Source organism: Cavia porcellus, unplaced genomic scaffold (genome assembly GCF_034190915.1).
Source record: "Cavia porcellus strain 051 isolate PalLab524CR breed Dunkin Hartley unplaced genomic scaffold, mCavPor4.1 scaffold_21, whole genome shotgun sequence".
Classification (NCBI taxonomy): domain Eukaryota; kingdom Metazoa; phylum Chordata; class Mammalia; order Rodentia; family Caviidae; genus Cavia; species Cavia porcellus.
Window position 1 is genome coordinate 16310466 of NW_026947504.1, and position 22671 is coordinate 16333136.

General features: G+C 46.5%; 1 protein-coding gene across 7 annotated transcripts in view; it reads left to right on the forward strand.

Moving 5' to 3' along the window:
• The window catches only part of Ablim3 (actin binding LIM protein family member 3), a 115751-nt gene extending 99350 nt beyond the window's left edge, over positions 1-16401 (forward strand). For all 7 annotated transcript variants that reach the window (XM_063232337.1, XM_063232339.1, XM_063232340.1 and 4 more), the window contains 8 exons: positions 7-141; positions 1362-1426; positions 6320-6467; positions 8295-8324; positions 8865-8923; positions 10678-10738; positions 11509-12119; positions 14388-16401. In XM_063232337.1, coding sequence (XP_063088407.1) covers positions 7-141; positions 1362-1426; positions 6320-6467; positions 8295-8324; positions 8865-8923; positions 10678-10738; positions 11509-11639 — 629 coding nt within the window. In that variant the 3' untranslated portion in view covers positions 11640-12119; positions 14388-16401. The remainder of the gene's footprint in view (positions 1-6; positions 142-1361; positions 1427-6319; positions 6468-8294; positions 8325-8864; positions 8924-10677; positions 10739-11508; positions 12120-14387) is intronic.
• The last annotated feature ends 6270 nt before the right edge of the window (positions 16402-22671 follow it).

Below are 22671 nucleotides of genomic sequence, written 5' to 3' on the forward strand. Positions count from 1 at the left end.
TTGCAGGTGATTTGTCTACAGCAACTAAGAGCAAAACAAGTGAAGACATCAGCCAGGCCTCTAAGTATAGTCCAGCCTACTCGCCAGACCCCTACTATGCTACGGAGTCTGAGTACTGGACCTACCACGGGTCTCCCAAAGGTACCATCCTTGTAGGTTCCTGAGACCAGAGCCCTGGCTCCTCTGCCAGGAGCTAGGGAGGTCAGGACAGTCACCCATTTCTTCATACAGTCATTCTGAAGAAGACAGCTTAGAAGAGCTACACTGAGGAGTTTTATTCATTCAGCAGCAGGTGTAAGGGCCAGCCATAGACCCTAGGGATATACTAGGTAGCAAATTAGGCCAGGTTCCTGCCCTGTGAAGCAGACATAGATTCCAGCTCAAAGAGGGAAGCGATACCCAAAAGGTAGGAGAGTTGATGTCTAGGGCATCCTGTCCACTCAGAAGATAACAAAAGCTCAGATGCAGTGTGATTTTGTTGCCATAGGAACGGTACAAGGAGGTAAGTCAGTGGAGAGGCATAGAGACATATCCCCAAATACCTCATCTGCAAAGACCCAGGATGGGAAAGCAGGTTCCACTGGAGGAAAAGAAAGACAGTCTGCTTAACCTTGGAGCTTGGAGAGGGACAGGAGCAAGTGCGGGGGATGAAACCTTTTGAGGTGAAGTAACAATTTTAGTTATTATCCTAAACAGTGATAAGCTATTGGAAGTAGTGACATGATCACAATTATGCTTTTGAGAGGCCACTTTGGCTATAAGGTGAAAAATGATTTGAAGAATAGAACAAAAGATGTGGGGAGATGGAAGGCTCTAATCAGCAGGCACCATGGTCCTCAGGGAACCACCCTGAGCAGTCAGCCAGCCAAGCTGTTCCTTTTCATATTAGGGGGAATTTTCTTCAAGACGCTTTTGGTTCAATGCTTGGCTCTACCAGTTGAAGGTACAGTCTAAGCAAAGTTTCATGGACACTCAGTGATGACCCCTTCATTATCCATAGACAATTATCATTTAGAAAAGGAAGTAACATAGAGAAACAACTTTAACCCAAAGTGGACAGGGACCAGCACCTATAGGAGGTAAATGTGAGAGAGTTCAAAAGCAGAACCACTTCCAGAATGCATCTTGGATGAGATTATTGGGAGGAAAGAGAGAAAAGGAAAGGAGGGAGGGACAGAGGGAAAGGAAGAAAAGAGGGAAGGAAGAAGAAAAGAAAGGAAGGGAATGGAAGGGAAGGGAAGGGAAGGGAAGGGAAGGGAAGGGAAGGGAAGGGAAAGGAAGGGAAATCAGTCCAATGGCTTAAGCCAAGGTAAGCTGAGTGGGGAAAATGTGCTTGCGCTTATCCCTTGGTCCTTTGGCAGTGCCCCGAGCCAGAAGATTCTCATCTGGAGGAGAGGAGGATGACTTTGACCGAAGCATGCATAAGGTGAGCAGACCACTTCAATGAATGAGGAGCTTAGAGGATTTTTTTTTTTCATGTACAAGGGTCAAAAACCAAATTCAAATTTACTTCATAGAAAAATAAAAAAGAATAGCACAACTTTGTAGAACTAAACTTAAATGGTTAGATTAGCTTCAGATATGACTAGATCTAGTTGCTCTCCCCCCCCCCAAAAAAATGCCATAGGAATGTTGCATATAGTAAAATTCCTTCCCTGGTGGTGCTTACCTCTGTGCTGGTTTTGTATTCAGACAGGTTATTTTCAGCAGTGGTAAGTGGGTGCCACCCTCATCCTTTGCTGGTGAGAATTTTTTAAAAATTTTATTTAAAAGGAAAAAAAGAAAAAACAAGTATAAGGGTACAAGTAATACAGAATTACAAAAAAAACAGAAATCACTAGTTAATAGATTACATATTGTCATCTTAGAAATAGTTGTTCAACTTACAGGATTAAAGCATACAAAGTGGACATTCAAACAGTAAGACTGCAAACAGTTGTGTTCAATGATCCAACAGAAACTCAGTAATATGGTCATCTAAACACACTTGCAGTTGTATTCTTTAGAGCACTTTTTTCCTCTCTTTTTTACAACAAAATTTACACATTTTGGGTTTTATTACTCCTTAGTTCTTATTACTTTTTGGGGGGGGGAGAGAATAAAGTCAAATATGGCAAAACAAAGCTGTCAGTCAAAACCAAGGATAGACAATAGCATATGGTGTAAAAACAGAGTACAAGGTTATCAACAATGGTTACCATAATGCCTCTGGCTTCCTTAAAAAGAATTGCCTATATCATTAGGTATAATAAAGTTGAACAAAACAGTGAGAACAAGACCGATAAAACCTAAACATTGTAAACATTACAGGACTTCAAAAGAAGGTAATAGTCAAACCAGAATGGGCGTCATAGTGAATCTTATTGCTGGTGAGAATTTAATACGGTCCTGCCACTGTGGAAAGCAGTCCCTCAACAAGTTAAACGTAGAATTACCACAGGACCTAACACTAATGTCTAGCATATCTCCAAAAGAACTGAAAACACAGACTCAAGTATGGTCATAGCAACACTAGCCACAATAGTCAAAAGGTAATGACAACCCTGTCTTAGTTGCTTTTCTCATTGCTGGGACAACATGCCCAGTAATCAATATTAAAGGAGGAAAGAAGGGACATTTAGCTCATGGTTTGTAGAGATTTCAGTCTATAATTGGCTGGCTCCCAGGTAGACAAGCATCACAGAGGAGAAGCAGTTCACATAAGTAGGAGGTATCAAAGCAACAGGAGATGATCACAGCTCTTTCTATCCCTTATATCTTATTCAGGCTACTCAGGGCAGGTAGCACTCATACGCTTAATTCTAATACCGTTAACACCAACATTATGCCATGACTCAATCCCAAGATCACCACTCTAGATCCAGCCACCTCTGAAGAAGCCCACCTATGACTGCATGTGGTTTTGGGGAACGTCTAAACACAAGCCATAACAAATCCAAATGTCCAGCAACTCACAAATCGATGAACAAAACATGGCATATTCATGCAATGGAACATTACTCAGCCATAAAAAGAATGAAATAGGGATGCATGTCTCAATGGGTATGAATCCTGAATACATAATCCTGGTGGAAGAAACACACAGAGCCCCATAGATCATGTGTTTCCATTTGTATTTATATGAAATATGCAAAATAGGCAAATCTATGGAGACATAACAGAAAGGATTGCTTAATAGGTACAGAGTCTCCTTTGAGGGTAATGAAGATGTTTTGGAAACATGGGGGTGGTATTGGCACAATATTATGAATTTACTAACTGCCACTGAATTTCTCACAATCAGCTCTCCATATCGGCAGATTCCACATTGTGACTTCACTAACTGCAGACAGAAAACATTTTTCTAAAAATATCTGTACTAGGGCCAGGGATTTAGCACAGCAGCATAAGCACCTGCCTTGCAAGCATGAGATTGTGAGTTCTATCCCTGGTATGTGTGTGTGTATATATATATATATGTACTGAACATGTACAGAAATGTTGTCATTATTCCCTAAATAATACAGCATGACAACTATTATGCAGCATTTCCATTGTCTTGCTTGAGAAATCTAGAGATGATTTAAAGTATGCAGGAGGATGCAAACAGGTGAGTTGCAGATACTACTCAATTTTCTATAAGAGACTTAGGTGTCTACAGAGTTTGATGGTGAAGGAATACTGCGGTCAATCCCCTATGAATACTTAACAGTGCTTCAAAATGGTTAATTTTAGGCTGTATGATTTCTACCTCAGTTTTTTTATTTAAAGAAAAAAAACAGAAAAGGGGTAGAAATAATACATAATTTCAAAAAAATAAACAAAGAAATTACTAGTTGATAATTACATATTGTCCTCTTACAAATAGTTGTTCAAGTTATAAAAGTGAAGCCTACAAAGTGGACATTCAAACAGTAAGATTGCAAATAGTTCTGTTCAACTATCCAACAAAACTTAGTAATTTGCTTATCAATCCTATATACTTAAATATACATGCAGTTATATCCTTTAGAGAACTTTCTTTTCCTTTTTTATAATAGCAATTACACATTTTGGGTTTTATTACTCCTACAGTTCTTAATACTTTTTACACTAGAGACATGATATGATATTTATAAATATGATTCTTGTTTATTTCACTAATGAGGATAGCCTCAAGTTATCTTCATTTGCCTATGAAAGCCTCGTCCTTTTTATAGCTGAGTAATATTCCATTGTATAAAAATACCACATCTTTTTTATCCACTCTGCAGTTGATGAGCATCTTGGTTGTTTCCAAGATTTAGCTATTACAAATTGTGCTGCTAAAAAAGTTGTGCTGCTATAAACATGGGCGCACATACATCACTGTGATACGACCTTTTCAGTTTTTCTGGGAAAATACCCAGAGGGGAATAGCTGGGTTGAATGGAACTTCCAATTCTAGTCTTCTGAGAATTCTGCATACTGATTTCCATAGTGGTTGCACTAGTCTACTCTCCCCCCAACAGTGGAGCCGTGTTCCTTTTCCCCCGCAGCCTCACCAACATTTGTTATCAGTTGATTTCTTGACGGCAGCTATTCTTTCTGGAGTGAGATGAAATCTCAGTGCTGTTTTAATTTGCATTTGTTGAATGACCAGTGATGGTGAACATTTCTTCATGTATTTACTTGCCATTTGTATATTTTCATCTGAGAACTGTGTGTTCATCTCAGATGCCCATTTTTGGAGAGGGTCTTTGAATTTGGGGGGTCTGATGTTTTTCATTTCCTTATATGTTCTAGATATAAGTCCTTTGTCTGAGGGGTTGCTGGCTATAGTTCTTTCCCATTCTGTGGGTTTTCTTTTCACTCTGTTGGTGATTTCTTTTGAAGTACAGAAACTTTTCAATAATATGAGATCCCAGTTGTTCTTTGAAGTGTTTCCTGTGCAGTTTACTTTCTGTTCATGAATTTTCTGTCTACCCCTATGTCTCCAAGACATACCTACCTTGTCTTCCAGTAGATTGAATGTTTCTGTTTTAATATTTGGGTCTTTGGTACATTTAGATTTTAGTTTTGTGCATGGTGATAGGCATGGATCTAGTTTCAGTCTTCAGCATGTGGAAAGTCAATTTTTCCAAGACCACGGATTAAAGAGGCTATCCTTCCAGTGAACATGTTTAGCCCCTTTGTCAAATATCAGGTGACTGAGTGTCTTTTAGCTGTGCTTGCATCTTCTAATCTGTTCCATTGATCCGGTCTATTTCTTTGCCAGTACCATGCTGATTTTATCACTATGGCTTTGTAGTATAGTTTCAAGTCAGAAATTAAAATGCCTCCTGCCTTGCCTTTGTTGCCCACAATTGCCTTTGCTATTCTATTTGTTATTCATTTGTTTCCAAATGAATTTTAGGAATGTTTTCTTTAGGTCTGTGAGGTTTGGTAATGGTATTTTGATTGGGATTGCATTAAATCTCTATAACAGTTTTGGAAGGATGGCAATTTTCACAATGTTGGCTCTTCTAGCCAAGAGCAAGGAATATCTTTCCATTTTCTAATATCCTCTTCAATCTCCTTTTTTAGCATGGCATAATTTTCAGCATATAGATTTTTTACATTCTTAGTTAAGGTGATTCTTAAGTATTTCATTTTTTTTTAGATGCTGTTGTGAAGGGCAATATTTCCATAATTTCTCTCTTGGTGAGTTCTTTATTTGTGTACAGGAATGCTATTGATTTTTGAGTGTTGACTTTGTATCCAGCTACACTACTGAATTTGCTTATTACCGCTAGTAGTCTTTTAATGAAGTTTTTTTTTTTATTTTCTACATAAAGTATCATGTCCTCTGCAAGTAGGGATAATTTAACTTCCTCCTTTCCTATCTTTATTCCTTTTATTTGTCTCTCTTGTCTGTTTGCTCTGGCTAGTGTTTCCAAAACTATACTAAATAGGAGTGGAGATAGTGGACATCTTTGTCTTGTTCCTGATTTTAAACTGAAAGCTTTCAGTTTTTGTCCATTTAGTATAATGCTGGCTGTTGGTTTGTCATAGATGGCCTTTATAAGATTGATCTGCCTCAGTTTTAAATGGCTGTCGGCCTGTCATTAAACAGGCCAATCACGGAGCCAGGTTAATGTGATTCTGTCACTGCCCAGTCCTGCTTCTTTGTGCCACCTCCAGAGCCACACACAGACTGCAGGACTACATGCAAAGGGAATGCAGGCCTGCAGGCAGGCAGGGGCACTACGAGGGGGCAGGGTGCCGGAGGCACACACCCCAGAAGTTACCTATAGAGGATCCAGTGCTCAGCCTTTCCCTAGTCTGCCCTGTCTCAGATCATCTGCTTCCTTCTAATTTCATTTGTTTCTCCCCACCCCAGCTCCAGAGTGGAATTGGCCGGTTGATTCTGAAGGAGGAGATGAAAGCCCGGTCGAGCTCCTATGCAGATCCCTGGACCCCTCCCCGGAGCTCCACCAGCAGCCGGGAGGCACTGCACACGGCTGGCTACGACATGTCCCTCAATGGCTGTAAGCACTGCTTCAGATGCCAGCGTCTGTTGGCTGTCTGCTTTGAGTCAGGCATTTCGTGAGGCACAGCCTAAACATCCTCTGCTTCTCCCCAGGAGCCAGTGGGCCCCTGTGTGAGTCAGCTTTCTCATTGCTGAGACACAGTATCTGAAGCCCACAGTTTAAAGGAGGAGTTTAATTTAGCTTGTGCTTCAGAGAATTCAGGCTATGGCAGTGGTGGAAAACCTATAACACGTGTACCTCAGCCAGCTGTTCGTTACCTCCTAAAAGGTTTTTCTCTAGTCTGGGATTTGTGGCTCCAAAGTGGAACATCATGACAGAAGATCACGGTGGAGCAGAGGCCTGGTTCATGGAAACTGGGAAGCAGCGCAGGCAAAAAGCACCAGTCAGGAAGTGGTCCAGGGGTCATGCATAGCACCCAAAGCCACATGTCCATGAGTCACCCACAGATACCCAGCATGTGGTCTCTCAGTCTTCAGTGTGGATCCCAAAGCCAACCAAGTTGACTTTCTATCTTTCCCTTGGTCTAAGAAGCGAGCAGGAGAGGCTGGCCACAGAGGTTAACCCAGACCGGCATACCCCCTTCCAGCCGTGTTGCTGCCTTTGAGAGCCTCCCTGTGGTCTGGCATACAAATTTGATAAGGGGCTGGATGTAGCAACACATGAATCCATACTCTGCCTTGAACTCTTTCCTGGGCCTTCTTAAATTATGACTTAAATCAGGCTCAATGTAAAACAAAAACAAGTCTTCTAACACTGCATACTTTTCTGACTCCTCCTTTTTTTTTGTTGGAGACTCTTCACTATGCAGTTCAAGCTGGCCTTGAACTCACTTTGTAGCTCAGACTGGCCTTGAACTCCTGCCTAAGTTTCCAGAGTGCTGGGATTATAGGCAGTACCACCATGCCCAGCCTACATCAATACTTGATGGGAAATACATTCCTAGGCACCTGGAATAATCATTTCTGGTCTTCAGATCCCAACAATGTAGAGAGATCATTATCATTCACTTTATAGATGAGAGAAGTAAAATTACATCACTTCCCAAACTGGAGAAGCCAATAAATGACTTAGCCAGAGTCAGACTTGTCCTAGGGCTGTGAGTTTTTCCTCTTTACATAGCTCCACCCTTGACAAGACTGAAGACAAAAAAAAACAGAAGACACATAAGCTCCTGCTTGCCAAGTGTGAGGTTGTGAGTTCGATCCCTGTAAAGATCCAACACAGTGGATGTAGTGGTGATAACATTGTGTGTCAGGCACTGGGCTAATATTTATACTCTGTCATATATTCTTCACAAAAGCCCTATAAAGGAGACACTATCACTCTCATTTTACAAGTGAGAACACAGGAACCTGATTAAGTAACTTGTCTGCAGTTAGGCTGCTACTAACGGCAGAGGTCGGGTGAATCAATGGCTGCTTCCCTGTCTGACCCCTCAGGGACACTGCCTTCCACCCTGTTTCTGGGCTCAGTGCAGTGTACCAAGGCTGCACGTCGGCTGTATTGCATTTGTGCAACTGCTCTTCACTGGGTGCTTGGCTGGAAACTGGGTGCAAGAGGTGGACATCTTTGTCTTGTTCCTGATTTTAAACTGAAAGCTTTCAGTTTTTGTCCATTTAGTATAATGCTGGCTGTTGGTTTGTCATAGGTGGCCTTCATAAGATTGATCTGCCTCAGTTTTAAATGAGGATAAAATGCAGCTGTGATGACTGGAAACTGACCAGTGCTGAGAGAGGCGCTCTGTCCCCCAGCCAGGATGGCCAGATCTTTCCCTGTGTCTTTCTGTCCCCATGAATGCTGACATTTGTCTCTTCTCTCCTGCAGCCCCTCGTTCGCACTACCTGGCTGACAGCGGTACGTTCTGCCTGCCCATCTCCTGCCTGTTGTGGCCTGCGAGGGCAGAATCAAATCATCCTCAGTCCCCTGGATCCCTGATGGCCACACAATATAGATGTCTCAGTACAGTCCTGATCTCAAGTAGTCCACCCTGCTGTCTCTCTCAGTGTGGGGTTCTACATCCAGGGAGCCATGTCCAACAGACCCTAAAGAGAAGGCGAAATCACATTCCTCTTCCACCCACGTGGGAGCCCGCCTGTCTTGTTCTGAGCTTGACTCTGATTCCAGGGCATTTATCCAGAGCCACGCTGGATAGGAATGATATGTGTCAGGGAAGGGCAGAAGCATGTGAGCATGTGTGCCTCTGCCAGCCCTGAATCCTGCCAGTTATCCCCAAGATGGTCAAGCCGCAGCACAGAGGGCATCAAAAAGAGCTGATGGCCTCTGATTCCTGTCCCTTTCCACAGTATCCACACTGGCCATTTGTAGACAGATGACCCCCAGGAGAGCAGCACCTAGCTGGGGCTCCTGGTAATAGCTCTGACTTCTTCTTTTCAGATCCCCTCATCTCCAAATCTGCCTCTCTGCCTGCCTACAGAAGAAATGGGCTGCACAGGGTAAGAGGGGCCGTGCTGGGGGACGTTGCCCCAAGAGACTAACAAGTCCAGCATCAGCTCACTGCTCTGATAACTCCTTAAGGGTGAAAATGGAGGCCAGGCCTTGGGGTAGAGGTGGGTTAACTGGAAGAACCCAGTGGCAATGACCTGCTCCCCTCCCATATGTGACTGATACAAACAAGGCCCCAGGGAATGGGCTGGGAGAAACTTGTACTTGTGGGGAAAGAGCTCTGTGCTGGATACTAAACTTTACACGCATCAACCTGTGTGCCTTTCACAACCCAAAGGAGGGGGTTGGCATTAACAACCCTACTTTGTGGGTAGGAGGATGAGGCACAGAGGGAAGAGAGAGTGTGTCCATACTGTCACACCCAGTACTCGGCAGGGCCAGGATTCAAGCCAAGACCAACTGACGCTACAGCCATACCTGACTGCCAAGCACCAATGGCCTCCAACACGGCAGATAGCCCGCTGAGCCCTTTGGCAGCCTGTGACATAAAACCTTGCTGGGAGCAGTGAACTGGCTTACAGGCTGAAAAGCAATGAAAACGTGTCTTGCATACAGTGGGAGAGGCCGTGGGCCTGGACAAGTGACAGGGCATAAGCCAGGAAAATTGAAACAGATGTTAATTTATTGGCCACCTACTGAGTGCCAGGCATGGCTCCAGGTGCTGGGGATCCTGCAGTGCGTGCCGTCGCTGCCCCTGTGAAATTTGCGTGCTAGTTGGAGATGGACTGGAAACAAGAAAATGTAGGATACAAAGGCTGGACTCAGAAGTGCTAGAAACAAACAAGGGGGTAGAAAAAGCCAGTCGGGTAGGGGTAGACTTAGACAGAGTCCTAAATGCGAAGAGAGACCCTCTCCACTGGAAGACCTGCAAGAGCCATCCGGATGCAGGGAAGGGAACTGTGTAAGCCCCTGGGCAGAGCGGGTGCACCAATCCTGAGCCACATGGCCAGGACAGAGGAGGAGGAGACGAAACCTGGCAGGAGTGTCATTAGGGCCTTGCACGCTGGGTAAAGACCTCAGAGGGTTCCAGTAAGTGTGCTGTGTGATCTGACTCTGATTTGTAGTAGACTGCCTGAAGTGGGTGTGTGTAATGGAAGCCGGAGAGGAGCAGACATGGAAGCCATAGATTCATTAGGAGACTGTCTCAGGGCAGAACATTAGAGTGGTGGCTGTGTAACCCCTGTGTACTGAGGATGCCATCACTGCCCTCCGAAGCTAGGTATTCATTCATCAGACAACTGTTTATTAAAAGCTTCTTCTGTATGCCAGGTACTACTGTCGGGACTTAGAGTACATCAGTGACCAAAATTAGCAAAGGTCGCTGCCCCTCAGAGCTTACTTTTGTATAGGAAGATACAGTATGTAAGAAATAGGGGGGAAGTCCAATTATATGGAGTATTGTGGGGGAAAAAATTACAAAAGATGCACAGATTAAGGATGGCTGAGAGTTCCTGGAGAGGGCAGTGTGCAATTGTCAATACTGCTGTCCCCAGAGGTCTCATGAAACAAGGTCTTAGCAATAGAATGCAGCATGAGATTAAATTCACAAAATAACGGTAAGGCCTGAGTGCCTCTGTGTGCTAGGTGTAGGCACAGGAAGGCAGAGTCCCCTGCATTGAGACTGAGGCTGCTCAGAGAGTCCTGTCCCCCTCCAGCCCTGCTCCATATTCTGGAGATGAGCGGATGCTTCAGAGAGGCAGAGGCGAGCTTGTCTCAGACGGTCCTGGCTCTGTCTCCTCTGCAGACTCCCAGCGCAGACCTCTTCCACTACGACAGCATGAACGCAGTCAACTGGGGCATGCGAGGTGAGCAAGGGCCTGGCTGAGTTAGAGGAGGTGGCTCCTCCGGGACTTCCCAGGGACTCCGGATGGGCTGCTCATAGCTGTTGCTTGACCTTTGGCAAGTAATTGCTATAGATTCCATCTCCACCCTGGGCTCTGTCCAAGTGCTGAGTTCCACTCCCTTTCACTTCCACTCCCTCTTTTCCCCTGCTCTTTCTGTCAAGTCCTCGGCCTTGGGTGATCTCCAGGCCATCTGTCCCATCTGGGTTCCCAGAGCCATGGCAAAGTGCTGAGGTCCCTGTACTGCTGAGCTTGAGTGGCCTGCCAGCCCCGGTGAAGGGAAACACTCAGAGCCAAATGGACAGTGTTCCCAGAAAAAAATTTCCATCAGCTGCACACTCCCTGCCAGGAAAGTTCTCACGCTAGCCCCCACCAGCTCGCCTGGGGAGGAACAGAGAAGAGGGAGCCCACGTCAGAATTGTGGTTGTTTCCCCCCAAGAAGGTGGAACTCATGTCAGTGTACTTCATGAACAAGCTCAGAACCTTTTATTTGTGTTCTAAATACCTCAAAACCTGTTTTTCCCTGAAATCCATCTCAGGATTAACCCCTATCTCCAGCTATTCTCCATACTCATGGAGCGAGGCCCGTTCTCCATGGTGAATTCAGCCAGGACAGGGTCTCTGGAGACATACGGTGCCCAGACCTCTTCGGAGGCTAAGGCAGCGGCCAGGGTAGTGATCTGAAGTCAAGATTGATGGACTCTACTCTGTTCATGTTTCTTTTCTCTCTACAGAGTACAAGGTAAAGGACACATGGACCCTGGGGGTCTCCAGGATGCTGGGAGCCACTGTATCAGGGACCAGCAAGAGGATGACATCACCATCTATGCAGGAAAGGGAATATAGATTATCAGAGTTCCTTTAAGACTATCATTTCCTGTCCCTCCTTGGACCACTTTCCCTGAACCCTGCCCAGGTCTCCTGCCTATGAAATCAGGCCATTTCCCTGGTCCTCAAGGACTCTGGTGGCTTACTATTCCTAATTAGGAAATACATTCAGGATACCTTGTGCCCAAATTAAAGCTAATGTCATCAAGCTTCACTTTGGCAGTATAAAGGGATTTTGTGGGGCCTTACCTGTGGGGAGAAGGTGTCTTAAGACTTCTGGAAAACCCAAAAGGGCAGATCCAGCTTCCTCCAGACTGAACCTCTGGCCCTTTGTGGATAGAGGAAGGAACCCAAATACAAACTGTAGTGAAAGGAGCAAGTCTGTCCTCATCACCCAAGCTGTAAATATGCCTCCCACACGCCCTTATCTCCCTAGATCTACCCCTATGAACTGCTGCTGGTGACCACAAGGGGAAGAAACCGACTGCCCAAGGATGTAGACCGCACCCGCTTAGAGGTAAGTACAGAAAACTTAACAGGAACTTTTGCATCTGAACGAATTCCAGAGCTCCCTGATCCAACCCAGAAGGTCATGAATTAAGATCCCTCAGCTTGTTGAAGAAGTGGGGCCTCAAACCAGATTCCGCAGCCCGACACAGTTCCCTGCTGCCCTATGCTGCCTGTTCTGTTTGTTACTGTGTCAGCACCTGTGGTGTGCAGTGGCATCTCGCCCCCAGCTGGGGCTGATGCTCTGCAGACACAGGAATGTGCTAGACTCGGTCCCTGACCTCAGAGGGCCTGCTGTCTCCAGACTGCACGAGGGCTCGTGCTTGTGGTGAGGGAGGGCGGGAGAGGCAGCTCCTCATAGAAGGCAAAGACATACCTAAGCCCAAGTGAAATTCCCTAGGTTCACCCCCTCCTCTGCCATCACAAGGTGGGCAGCTGTATTTAACCAGGTGACATTCTCTCTAAACCTTATTTCCCTCCTCATTCAGTTAGGGTGCTGTGCTTCCCCCCAAGTTGCCAGAAGAGAGGAATAAATAATACCCATCAAGCGTTCAGTGCAGAGTCTGGCAATAGACTGAGTATTAAGCACACAGTAAACCTTAAATTGTTGCTATTCTGAAAAGGTCACGAGGGCTTGGGATGATTGGCACAAGATTACAGGGAGAGGAAGAATTTGGATGGACTTGGAGGAAGAGAGGGCGGGCGCACCATGAGTGGTGGAAACTGCGTGGATAAAGGTGCAGAGTGGCTGCACACGGTGTCAGGCCTGCAAGCACTGCAGTTAAACACAGAAGTGCGGCCCCTGGTCTCCTCTGGGCTGATGTGCTTCACCCCTTTCCCTCGTGTGCCCTCTCCTGACTCTCCTTACCTTCCCCATAGAATCTTTCCCCCATCCTGCGAGCCTTCTCATGCCCCAGGGCCCACATTAGTAATCCCGGTGCCCTAAACCCTCCCCCAGGATGGACCATACTCCTTCAGCCTCCCCTACTCTGGGTCCAGGGTACAGATCTCCCCACATGTACAAGGTCCTGCTCCCTCCACCACTGGAACTGCGTGGCTGCCGGTGCTGAAGGGGACAGCTCCTCGGGCAGTTTCACAGAGCTGTGAGCCAGGCGGAGTCTGTAAGCCCCTAGCAGCCCAGGCTGGAGAGCTCAGCCTTCCTGAGCATCAGAATCAAGCAAGGAGCTTCTTCTGTACTGGGTCCCCAACCCTAGACTAAGTCAGTCACAATATGGAGAGGAGCACCTGTAGTCCGTATATTTTAAAAGCTCCCAGGATTGTCTAAAACGTAGAGCTAAGACCACTAACGCAAAAACCCTGCTCCAGCCCCTGCACCAGTTCAAGGCGTGCTCTATAGAAGGAAAACCCTGACCCTAATTTCCAGGAGCTCAAATATAATATTCTTCCTACCAAAAATATTCAGTGTATTATATAGGCCATGAACTGATCTGGGTGTTGGCAGTGTACCAATAAACAAACAAAAAAAAAAAAAAAAAAAAAAGACTTTGCCCTCTTCAAGCATACAGCTATTTGCCTTTCTAAGCTGGTTTTTAAATTTCATTTTGAAAATTTCAGACTACTAGAAAAGTTGCAAGAACAGTAAAATAAGTATCTCTCTGCTCTCTACCTAAATGCACCAATTGTTAATATTTTGCCCCATTTTAAATGTCTGACACTTCTAAACCTAAAAACTTTTAACTATCTATCACATTTTCGAGGCTGCTTAGAAAGGACAGAAGGACAGAGAAAAGACAGAAAGCGGGGAGAGCCGGCCATGAGTGCAGAATGATGTTTGATTGTATCCTGTACTTGTTTTCATATAAGAAAGAGACTTTCAAAACACTTAGCAGGCTGCAAAATGTGAGCGGCAGTTTTATTCATTGGACTGGACAGCATTCTAGATCACTCGTTAAAACATTAATAAGAAGAAATATACCCTCAAATCTTGGAAGTGCCTCCTTTTTCTGCCAGAGGGGTTAAGATGGCATTAATCCACACACATTTCTGGGCATAGACGCACGGAACAGGGATGCAGAAGGGTGAGGTCAACAAACTTGCATGATGGGTGCCTGGGCAAAGCCAAAGCTCCCCCTGAGCCGTGGGTTACCCACCCAGATCAGTTCGAGGGGTCCCTCTGGGGAGACTCATTTCCACACTTACCACCCCCCGCCCCAGTATGTATCACCTGCCTCCCTGGGAATGGACAGGGACACTGCTGTGGGCACCCCCACACCTCCTGTCCTCACGCTGCTCTCTCTCCACCCCCTCCACTCCTCAGCGCCACCTGTCCCAGGAAGAGTTCTACCAGGTCTTTGGCATGACCATCTCGGAGTTTGAGCGGCTCGCCCTCTGGAAAAGGAATGAACTCAAGAAGCAAGCCCGGCTGTTCTAGGCAGAGGCTATACATATAGATGCATTTATATAAAGATGTATGTAAAATCTCTATCCTGAAGCGCGGTATAATCCTCTTGTGTAACAGGATACACTGCCTGCCATGAGACTTGCTTTTCTGTACTGTCAGGCAAGCCCACATCATCAAAGTATTTTTTATGCTCCTTCTCTTTTCTAAGTGCTGTGGGATCTGGGAAGGGATTTGAGGGGACTCTGCTTTTATTGGGGGTCCTTTTTATACTGAAACATCTGTCCTAACTTGAGTCTCCCAAGCTCCAACTCTCTTTCCCTAAAACGGTGCCTGGAGAAGTCTCTACTCTCTGCCTCTTGGCCCATTTCCAGGTCTCCGGGGCTGACTCTGGCCATGCAGCTTCTGCACACTATTGGCCCCAGAGGGGTCCTCCCATGGGCAGGTCACAGTGACCTTCCCAAATCACTGAGCACCTTTGAGGGTTCATGAACAATTTTCTCTACACCCCCAGTGAGGAGCTCAAGGCTCTCTGGGGGTGATGCAGTTAGAAATATGCACCTCATATCCATTCATCATATCAGTAGATGGAATTGGATAGGGCCTTGGCCTCTCTCTAGCTCATCACTTCTCCCCCTTCCTCCCTTGATCCTGACCTTTCCGGTATCCAGATCTAGGATTCATGGTAGGCAAAAGAACAAGGCACTTCCTTTCCCTCCACCACCTCTAGCTGGCCCCTTTGCCTGGCCTGGGTTGGAGAAACAGAGGACACGAGGAGCTGCGAGTGGGAGGAGAGCCCAGCTCCCGGTAGAGGTGGATCAGCAGGACCCACTGGCCCTCCTCCTGCCCGCACTGTCCCCAGCACCTTCTGACCTGCCCCTTTCTTGGAGAGGTCCATGACTACAGCCTGTAATCTTCAGCCTTATTACAGTCTATGTGCCTGATGATCTACACACCACAGGGCTAATGTCCCCACCAGGGCTCCCACGATACAACCAGACAGACATCTCCCACCTCTGCTACAGAATAGGCCACACCCCAAAGAAAGTTCGCGGCTTACGCCGTGGTTTCTGGGCTGGCAGACAACCATACTGAGCCCCCACCAATCCCTGCTGTGAAGTTGGCCAGGTTTTATGGGGGAAGCTTTCAGAAAGTGGCTGTGTATGAGATTCCAAAATGAGTCACTGGCCAGCACCGCTCATGGTCACCCAGGCCTGTGCCAGTGCCTGCCTTTCTTACGGTCCTCTCCCCAACCTTCACCTCTGAGGTGGCAATGTTTGGTGGACACTGCTCCTTCCTGCAGGAGCCTTAAGTCAGACCATTTTTGAAATCACAGGAAGGGTGAGGAAATAGAAGTAACAATCGTGACTCTAGAGACTGGTGACGTGACTGACAGATGTAGGAGTGACTTCTGCAAACCCTCACTGAGCACTTGCTATGCTAAGCACCTGCTGAACACCGAGCACTGGGCGGGAGGGGACACTGGGGAAAATCAACATGGGCCTGGGTCTCAGGGGGCAGTGTAAGGCATGTAGCCAAGCAGTGGATGTGAGGCAGAAAGTGACAGAAGGTATGAGGGAGTTCTGTGACATGGCCAGTGGTGCAGACCAAGAAAAGCTTTCTGGAAGCGATCGTGTTTGAGCAAAAGCAGGAAGATCTTTGTAAATTGGGAGGAAATTGCAAGTTGAAAGAATGGTAAGATGGAGGAACCAGGAGAGAAGTCTGACGTACTCTCACTTAAATGTTAAGCCTCCTGCAAATTCTCTGTTGTGGCCAGTGACTTTCCACTTTCCTGACCCATTAGAAATGTCCCCAGCCTCAAGCAATCATTGAAACTGCCTCAAGATCAACTGGTTAACAACTTGTGAGATCGAAGGGCTTTTGTTATTGTTGTATTTTTTGTTTCCCATAAAGCACATCATTTCAACCCAAACTCGTGTCCTTCTGTTGTTTCTAGTGAGAATGGAAAAGACTGATGGGAAGAGGTTAAGTCATGCACGTTTTTCAAAATAAATGCTAAAGAGCAGCCACTCCTTTGGCTTTGATTTCGCTTCTGTAAAACGGAGACATTTGATGGGGCCAATATTATCCAGATGGTTTTCTGCAAAATACAGTTTCCTCAAGACAGCAGAGGATATCCCAGCAGCAAATAAGGTTCTGCGTTCAAAAATAATAACAAGCACCAGCACTGTACCAAGGTCCGCACTAAGAACACATACCATCTTAGCTAAGCTTCCTTCACAGCCTAAGAGATGGCCATGCTTAACATCTCCATCTCACAGACAGGAAAGAGCACAGGAAAGATCACAAAGATGTGATCATCACCAGTACGGCTGCCAGTCAATCTCAGCCTGATTGAAAGGTTCTTACCAGGCAAACCTTTTCCACTGTGATGTGAACACACATTGTCATTTACAGCTAGAAGCCAAGTTGCAAGACTGGTATGTTGAGCAGCAGAGCTTGGGGTCCTTGTTCCTCTTTCTTCCCCTATTCTTGGTATTTTGGCTTCTGCTCTCTGCAAATATATTGCCACGTGTCCCGGGATTGCTTTCTCCGGAATAGTTTCCTATATTCCTGAATATGAGAGGCTGCTATGGCTCCGGGCATCACATCCTCACCACAGCATCTTAAAATACAGGAAAGAATTTTCTTTCCCATGTCAATTTTAATCAGGAAGGTCTTGGTACATTAGTGTTTAGATCCGTCTGGCCAAAACTAGAATGTATGAGCTAAGCGTGGTAGCTCATACCTGTAATCCCAGCACTTGGGAGGCCGAGGCAGGAGGATCATTGCAAATTTGAGAACAGCCTAGGCTACAAAGTGAGCTCAAGGCCAGCCTGAACTGCATAGAAAGACCCTATCTCAAAAAAAAAAAAAAAAAAAAAAAACCACTAGAATGTATGTCTGTACTCTTACCGCAGTGAAGGGTGGGGAACTGGGTGCTTAATATTTTCAGTCTCCGTTGTGTGAGTCAGGCCCTCTACCACAAGATTAAGAAAGAAAAGCACAAAGGAGAATGGTTTCTGAGTAAGTGAATCTCAGAGTCTCTGCCACAGCCGCTGTGCCCTCAAAGAACACATCCTACCCAGTCCCTTGTGGGCTTATGCTATGCACTGTCAGAAGACCTTAAAGTCCCTGGTACTCCTAACTCAGTCTTTCATAAACTAATTCAACATGAACTTTGTGGAAGGCACGTTCAACTTACTGTATTTTCTCTACTCTAAGGTACACACTTTGCCCTTCCTTGTATATAATGCCTTGCACACTGAAGGGCGACTTTAACGAGACCAAACACAACTTTGCAGGCTGTAGAACCAACCACAGAAGGTGAAAGCTTAAAACCTTTGCAGGTTTAAGGCCAGATGATGCTTTGAGCAGATCGGTTCAAGAGCCCTGCACCTCCACCGAGTATCAGAAGCAGTGCCCTGGAGGCTCACTGGGCAAAATATCAGTGGTTGTAGCTGGCCGCTGAGCAGAGACACATGTGGAATAGAAGGGAAGCTGTTCTCCACAGCCGGCAAAATTCCAAGGGAAAAAGCACTAAAATTAATGGCAGTGGGGCATGGTGGCCCATGCCTTTAGTCCCAGCACTTGGGAGGCTGAGGCAGGAGGATCACCATGAGTTCAAGGCCACTTTGGGTTATGTAGCTAATTCAAGGACAACCTGAACTGCTTACCAAGACCGTGTCTCATAAAACCAAATAAATAAAAAGTATAAAATTAACAGCAGTTAACATTACAGAAGTATGTCAACGCCATTAATGCCCTATATGGTAAGAAGTTTTAAGCGTATCATTCTTGATCACTAAAAATCTTGGCAAAAATCTTGACCTGCTTGCATATGCAGGTGTGAGTCAGTGCCAGGCCATTCAGAAGCCCTGGAGTGGGACTCGAAATAAACACAAGCTCTCCTACCCCTTTACTTGCCCTAGTCCAATCTGATTGGCTCAGGGACACTGTAAAGGGTCACCAAGAAACAGCAGCCAGGGCCAGGCATAATGCTCCAGGCCAGTAAGGGCCATGTGTGCAGATAAATCAGGTCAAAAAATAATGTGACTTCTATGCCCATGGCCCAAAGCATTTCCATGTCAGGGGAAGTCTCCCACTCAACCTTCACCCTTGACATCAAATCATTTATTTACTCCAAGTTATTTACGGAACATTTTCCTTGCAGTCATCTCATCTGAGATGTTCCTATTTTAGTGTCAGTGGAATTAACAGGTTATCAGACTCGTTCTGTGGTTTTATACAAATTTGAATCAATGTCATCACTCTCCATAGATGTTGGCCTGTGGACATCTGCACTCATCCAAGTGGTCACCAGCAGTCCGAATAGCACACTTTGGAAATCACTGTTCTGGTTGATGTAAGAGAGTGGGAGCAAGTGACATGTAGTTCCTCAGCGTCCTCATCATGACTGGTCTTTGGGGACCCAAAGGGACATAAGCTGAAGATGCCACAGAGAGAAGACAGCACAAGGTTCTTTAATAGTCAAGCCCGATTAGCCACAGGCTACGACGGAGGGCCAAGACTGTCACACCCTGTTAGCTGGTTTCACAAGGTGCCCTAACTTTGCTAAGGTGTTCAGTCTGATATGGTCCCTCACCTCCCTGCAGCTCTGGGCCCTGAAGCCTTTGCCTCCATGTACAGTGCCGTGAGCTGTGGGAGGGACATTGTAGTGCCATGGGTAAGAACACACAGCTAGCTTTAGCCTCCCCACTCACTAGCTTCATTGTCACTCTGCCCCCAACTTCATATGTTGAAGCCCTAACTCCCAGTACCTTAGAACCCACTATATTTGGAGACAGCGCTTTTGAAGAGGCAACTAACTTGAGGCCATTAGGAAGGATTTTGTCCAAAATGGCTAATATCTTCATAAAAGATTAGGACAGACAAAGAGACACCAAGAATGCAGCTACACCATTCACAAGCCAAAGATGGTCCCCAAGGGGACAATTCTGCTGGCACCTTGATCTAGGACTCCCAGCCTCCATAACAGTAATAAAATTATTTGTTTAATCCAGGTAGTCGGTGGTATACTGTTATGGTAGTCTTGGGGTCATTGGTTGGCGTCTGAGAAGATCCTCCCAAAGAGAAGATGGAGACCTCAACACACACACACACACACACACACACACACACACACACACACACACACAGCATATGTTTGCTGATGTTTGCACCAAAATAAAGTATTTCAGAATACATCAGCATGAGATTTATTAAAAGCAAAATCAAAAAAAGTACACACTCAGGAGCATTGGCACTGGAGGCGTGGAGCACACTGTCCAAGGCTGGGGGTATTTGTGTGCCTGCGGGGGTAGAAGTTGTGGAATTGTTGATCCACAGTATTTGGAAAAAAGCATGGACCTAGTTTATAGAAGAAAGGCTCATTTCACAGGCTTATTGCATCTTTTTAAGACCCAGGAATTTTGGAGCGAGTTGTGCAGAAAGGAGAAAGAAGGCACTGTATGTAAATAAGCTTGGGTGACTGTGATGGTGCCCTGCTGCTGCAGTTTCTTAAAAGTTAATTTTAAAATTCGGTTTTCGTTGTGTCCTTTCTCCCTATCCTTACTCCTCCATCCTACTTCACTAGCAAAGTAACAGCAGATGGGATGAGACTTGCGTAAGAGGAGCAGCAGCGCTCACACGAGAGCCCTGAGGACTGACGACGCCTTCCGGAGAGGACCGCGCGGTACCTGCTGCAGGGGAGGTGCTCCCGCCCCTCTCTCCGCGCTCGGATCAGGCCGTTTACCCGGACTCTGAGCGCCCCCTTTAGGCTACTTTAGGAACTGCAGGAGAGACTTTCTCGCCTGGACTCTCCAGCTATCAGGGAACCTGGAGTCCGGAGCTTCCTGGGTTTCTTTGCCCTTGCCTGAGAGAGACCACATGAAGTTGTGGACTACACAGAAGAAAGGAGATCCGGGACGGGAAGCAGAGACTGTTGTGCTTGCATTCCTAGCTCTGAGCTTGCCTTAAATCCAGCGTTACCCTTTGGTGCCCCGTTATCCTCTCAGCAGGTAAATCCCATTTTATTGAAACCAGTGTGAGTTAATTCCGTCACATGCACCAAAGGAATCACAACAAATACACCGGCCCTCAGAGTGAATTAATACAGACAGGAGAATCTTATATGCACACCTTTGCTGTCTGTGAGAGTGACCACAGTCTAATGGTGCAGACCCCTGACACCCATGGGAGCTCGTGGAGGGGTATGGGACTCACACGGGAAGCCAAGCCAGCACACGTGAAGGGCTAACACTTGCTCAGGCGGCCCTTCACCAACTGCCTCTGGGTTTCCAAGCCTCCTTTTGGATAAGGAAAAAAAATCACTGTCAGACAAAAAAAAAAAGTATACCTGCTTCCATCAAATACTGCATCTTGGCCAGCTGGCTCAGGACAAATTGTCCATGCAGCCCACGCAATTTCTTCTTCCAACGAAATAATAGCACTATTTGATTTTTTAAAAGTATGTGTGCAAAACATAGCTCCTACCACTCCACAGGCAGCAGCACTAGAAGCCTGGTCGCCCTCCCATCTGGGAGCACCCAGAATTCCCACAGAAAAGGAGGACTCTGGTAGACTGGTCACTCATCTAGTGGCTTGATTTACATAGAACCCCCTGCAGGGGGCAGCCTGGGTATGTGGCCAGGACTTGGGGACTCCTTTATATTCCAGAGGCACTTAGCAACTTCTTCAGAGGAAACCCCATCTTGATGACTTAGCAAGGAGCACTTCAGAGGGTGGGTGAAGTACAGCACTGAGTACTCTATATGTCTCGGTAATCTCCTGGGTGCTCCTTTCATTTTTACTTAAATTCCTCCAGGTGAGGAAATTGATTCCCAACAAGTAATTCATCCATGTTCCACAACTGCATTTGGCAGATCTGGAACTCGAACTCAGGGCCGTCACACCAAATGTCCAAGAACTTGGCTATTGTACAACTACCTCCCTAGACAGAGTGCCAGGTAGCATTTGCAGAAGACTTTTTATGTGCTAGGCACAAAACCAAGCACTCTACACTTACGCTTCTCGACCACCATGTCAGGAGGTGTTAGTAACCCCAAGTTTTAGATGTGGGATCTGAAGTTCAGGGAGGCTGGGATGAAGCTCATGCCTGAGGCTGTGTAGACTCAGGGTGGGTGTCAGACACCGGGTCTCCCTCATCCCAAAGTCTTGCTCTTCACCAGCGTATTCCACAGACTGAGCAGAATGATGGTTGTGGGGTACTTGGGCATGAGGCTTGAGTGACCCTGAGTCCTGGACACCGCACTTCTGGTTCCACCCCGAAGGCCTTATGTGACCACAGATAAGATCTCTCCCCCTGGCTTGGCTTCGGTTTCCTTCTCTGACAAATTGAAGGGGCCGGACTGGCTGGGTCTCAGGAGTTTTCAACTTTGGATTGTGAAATCTGCTTTGTACCGTGCAACCTGACATCACCCACAGCCTCAGAGTAAACTGTCAGCCCTTCAGAAGAGTAAGTTCCCTGCAGGGTCAGGGATGGGGCTACCTCAGGACTTTGGGGCTGGATAGAAACTCAGAAGCCTTCAGAGGCCCGCAGTTTCCCCTCACATTTGCACCGCAGGGGCCTAGAGGCCAGATAAACCCACAGGAAGGATTATTTCTCATAATGTTCTAAAGCAATGGAAATTAATTGCCAACATTTTTAATTTCAGAGACTTCACAATAAAATCTGGATTTCTGGGCTCTTCCTCCTGAAACTCTGAACTTCTAGCTCACTCCAGGCCTGAGCTAACTGGTTCCTGGCTCTTTAGGGGCCCGGAGTTCTGCTTGGCTTCTGCTTGGCACACTTGGCCTGCTTCCATACACACTGCCTGCCCTGGAGGCTTCTGGCGCGCATGCCCAGCTCCTGGAGCCCCTGTGCTCTTTCCACGGGGCAGTACCAAAGGGAGGGTCAGCGGCACGTGGCACTTGACCACAAAGAAAAGAGATCCGATTCCTGCAGACACACATGTCAGCCTGCTTGCGTCTGCTGGCCGTGGAACCAGAGCCCTACAGCCAGGGTGCTTTGTGCCCTGGAGCAGGAACCCAAAGGTGCTAGGCAGGAGCACACTCATCCATCCACAGAACTCTCTCATTTCCCCATCAACAGCCACTCAGATCTCGATCTGCTTTCCGGGGCCCAGGATAGCCCAGCAGCATGTGTCATGTCTCTGGATTGAGGCTATAATGGCAACATTGT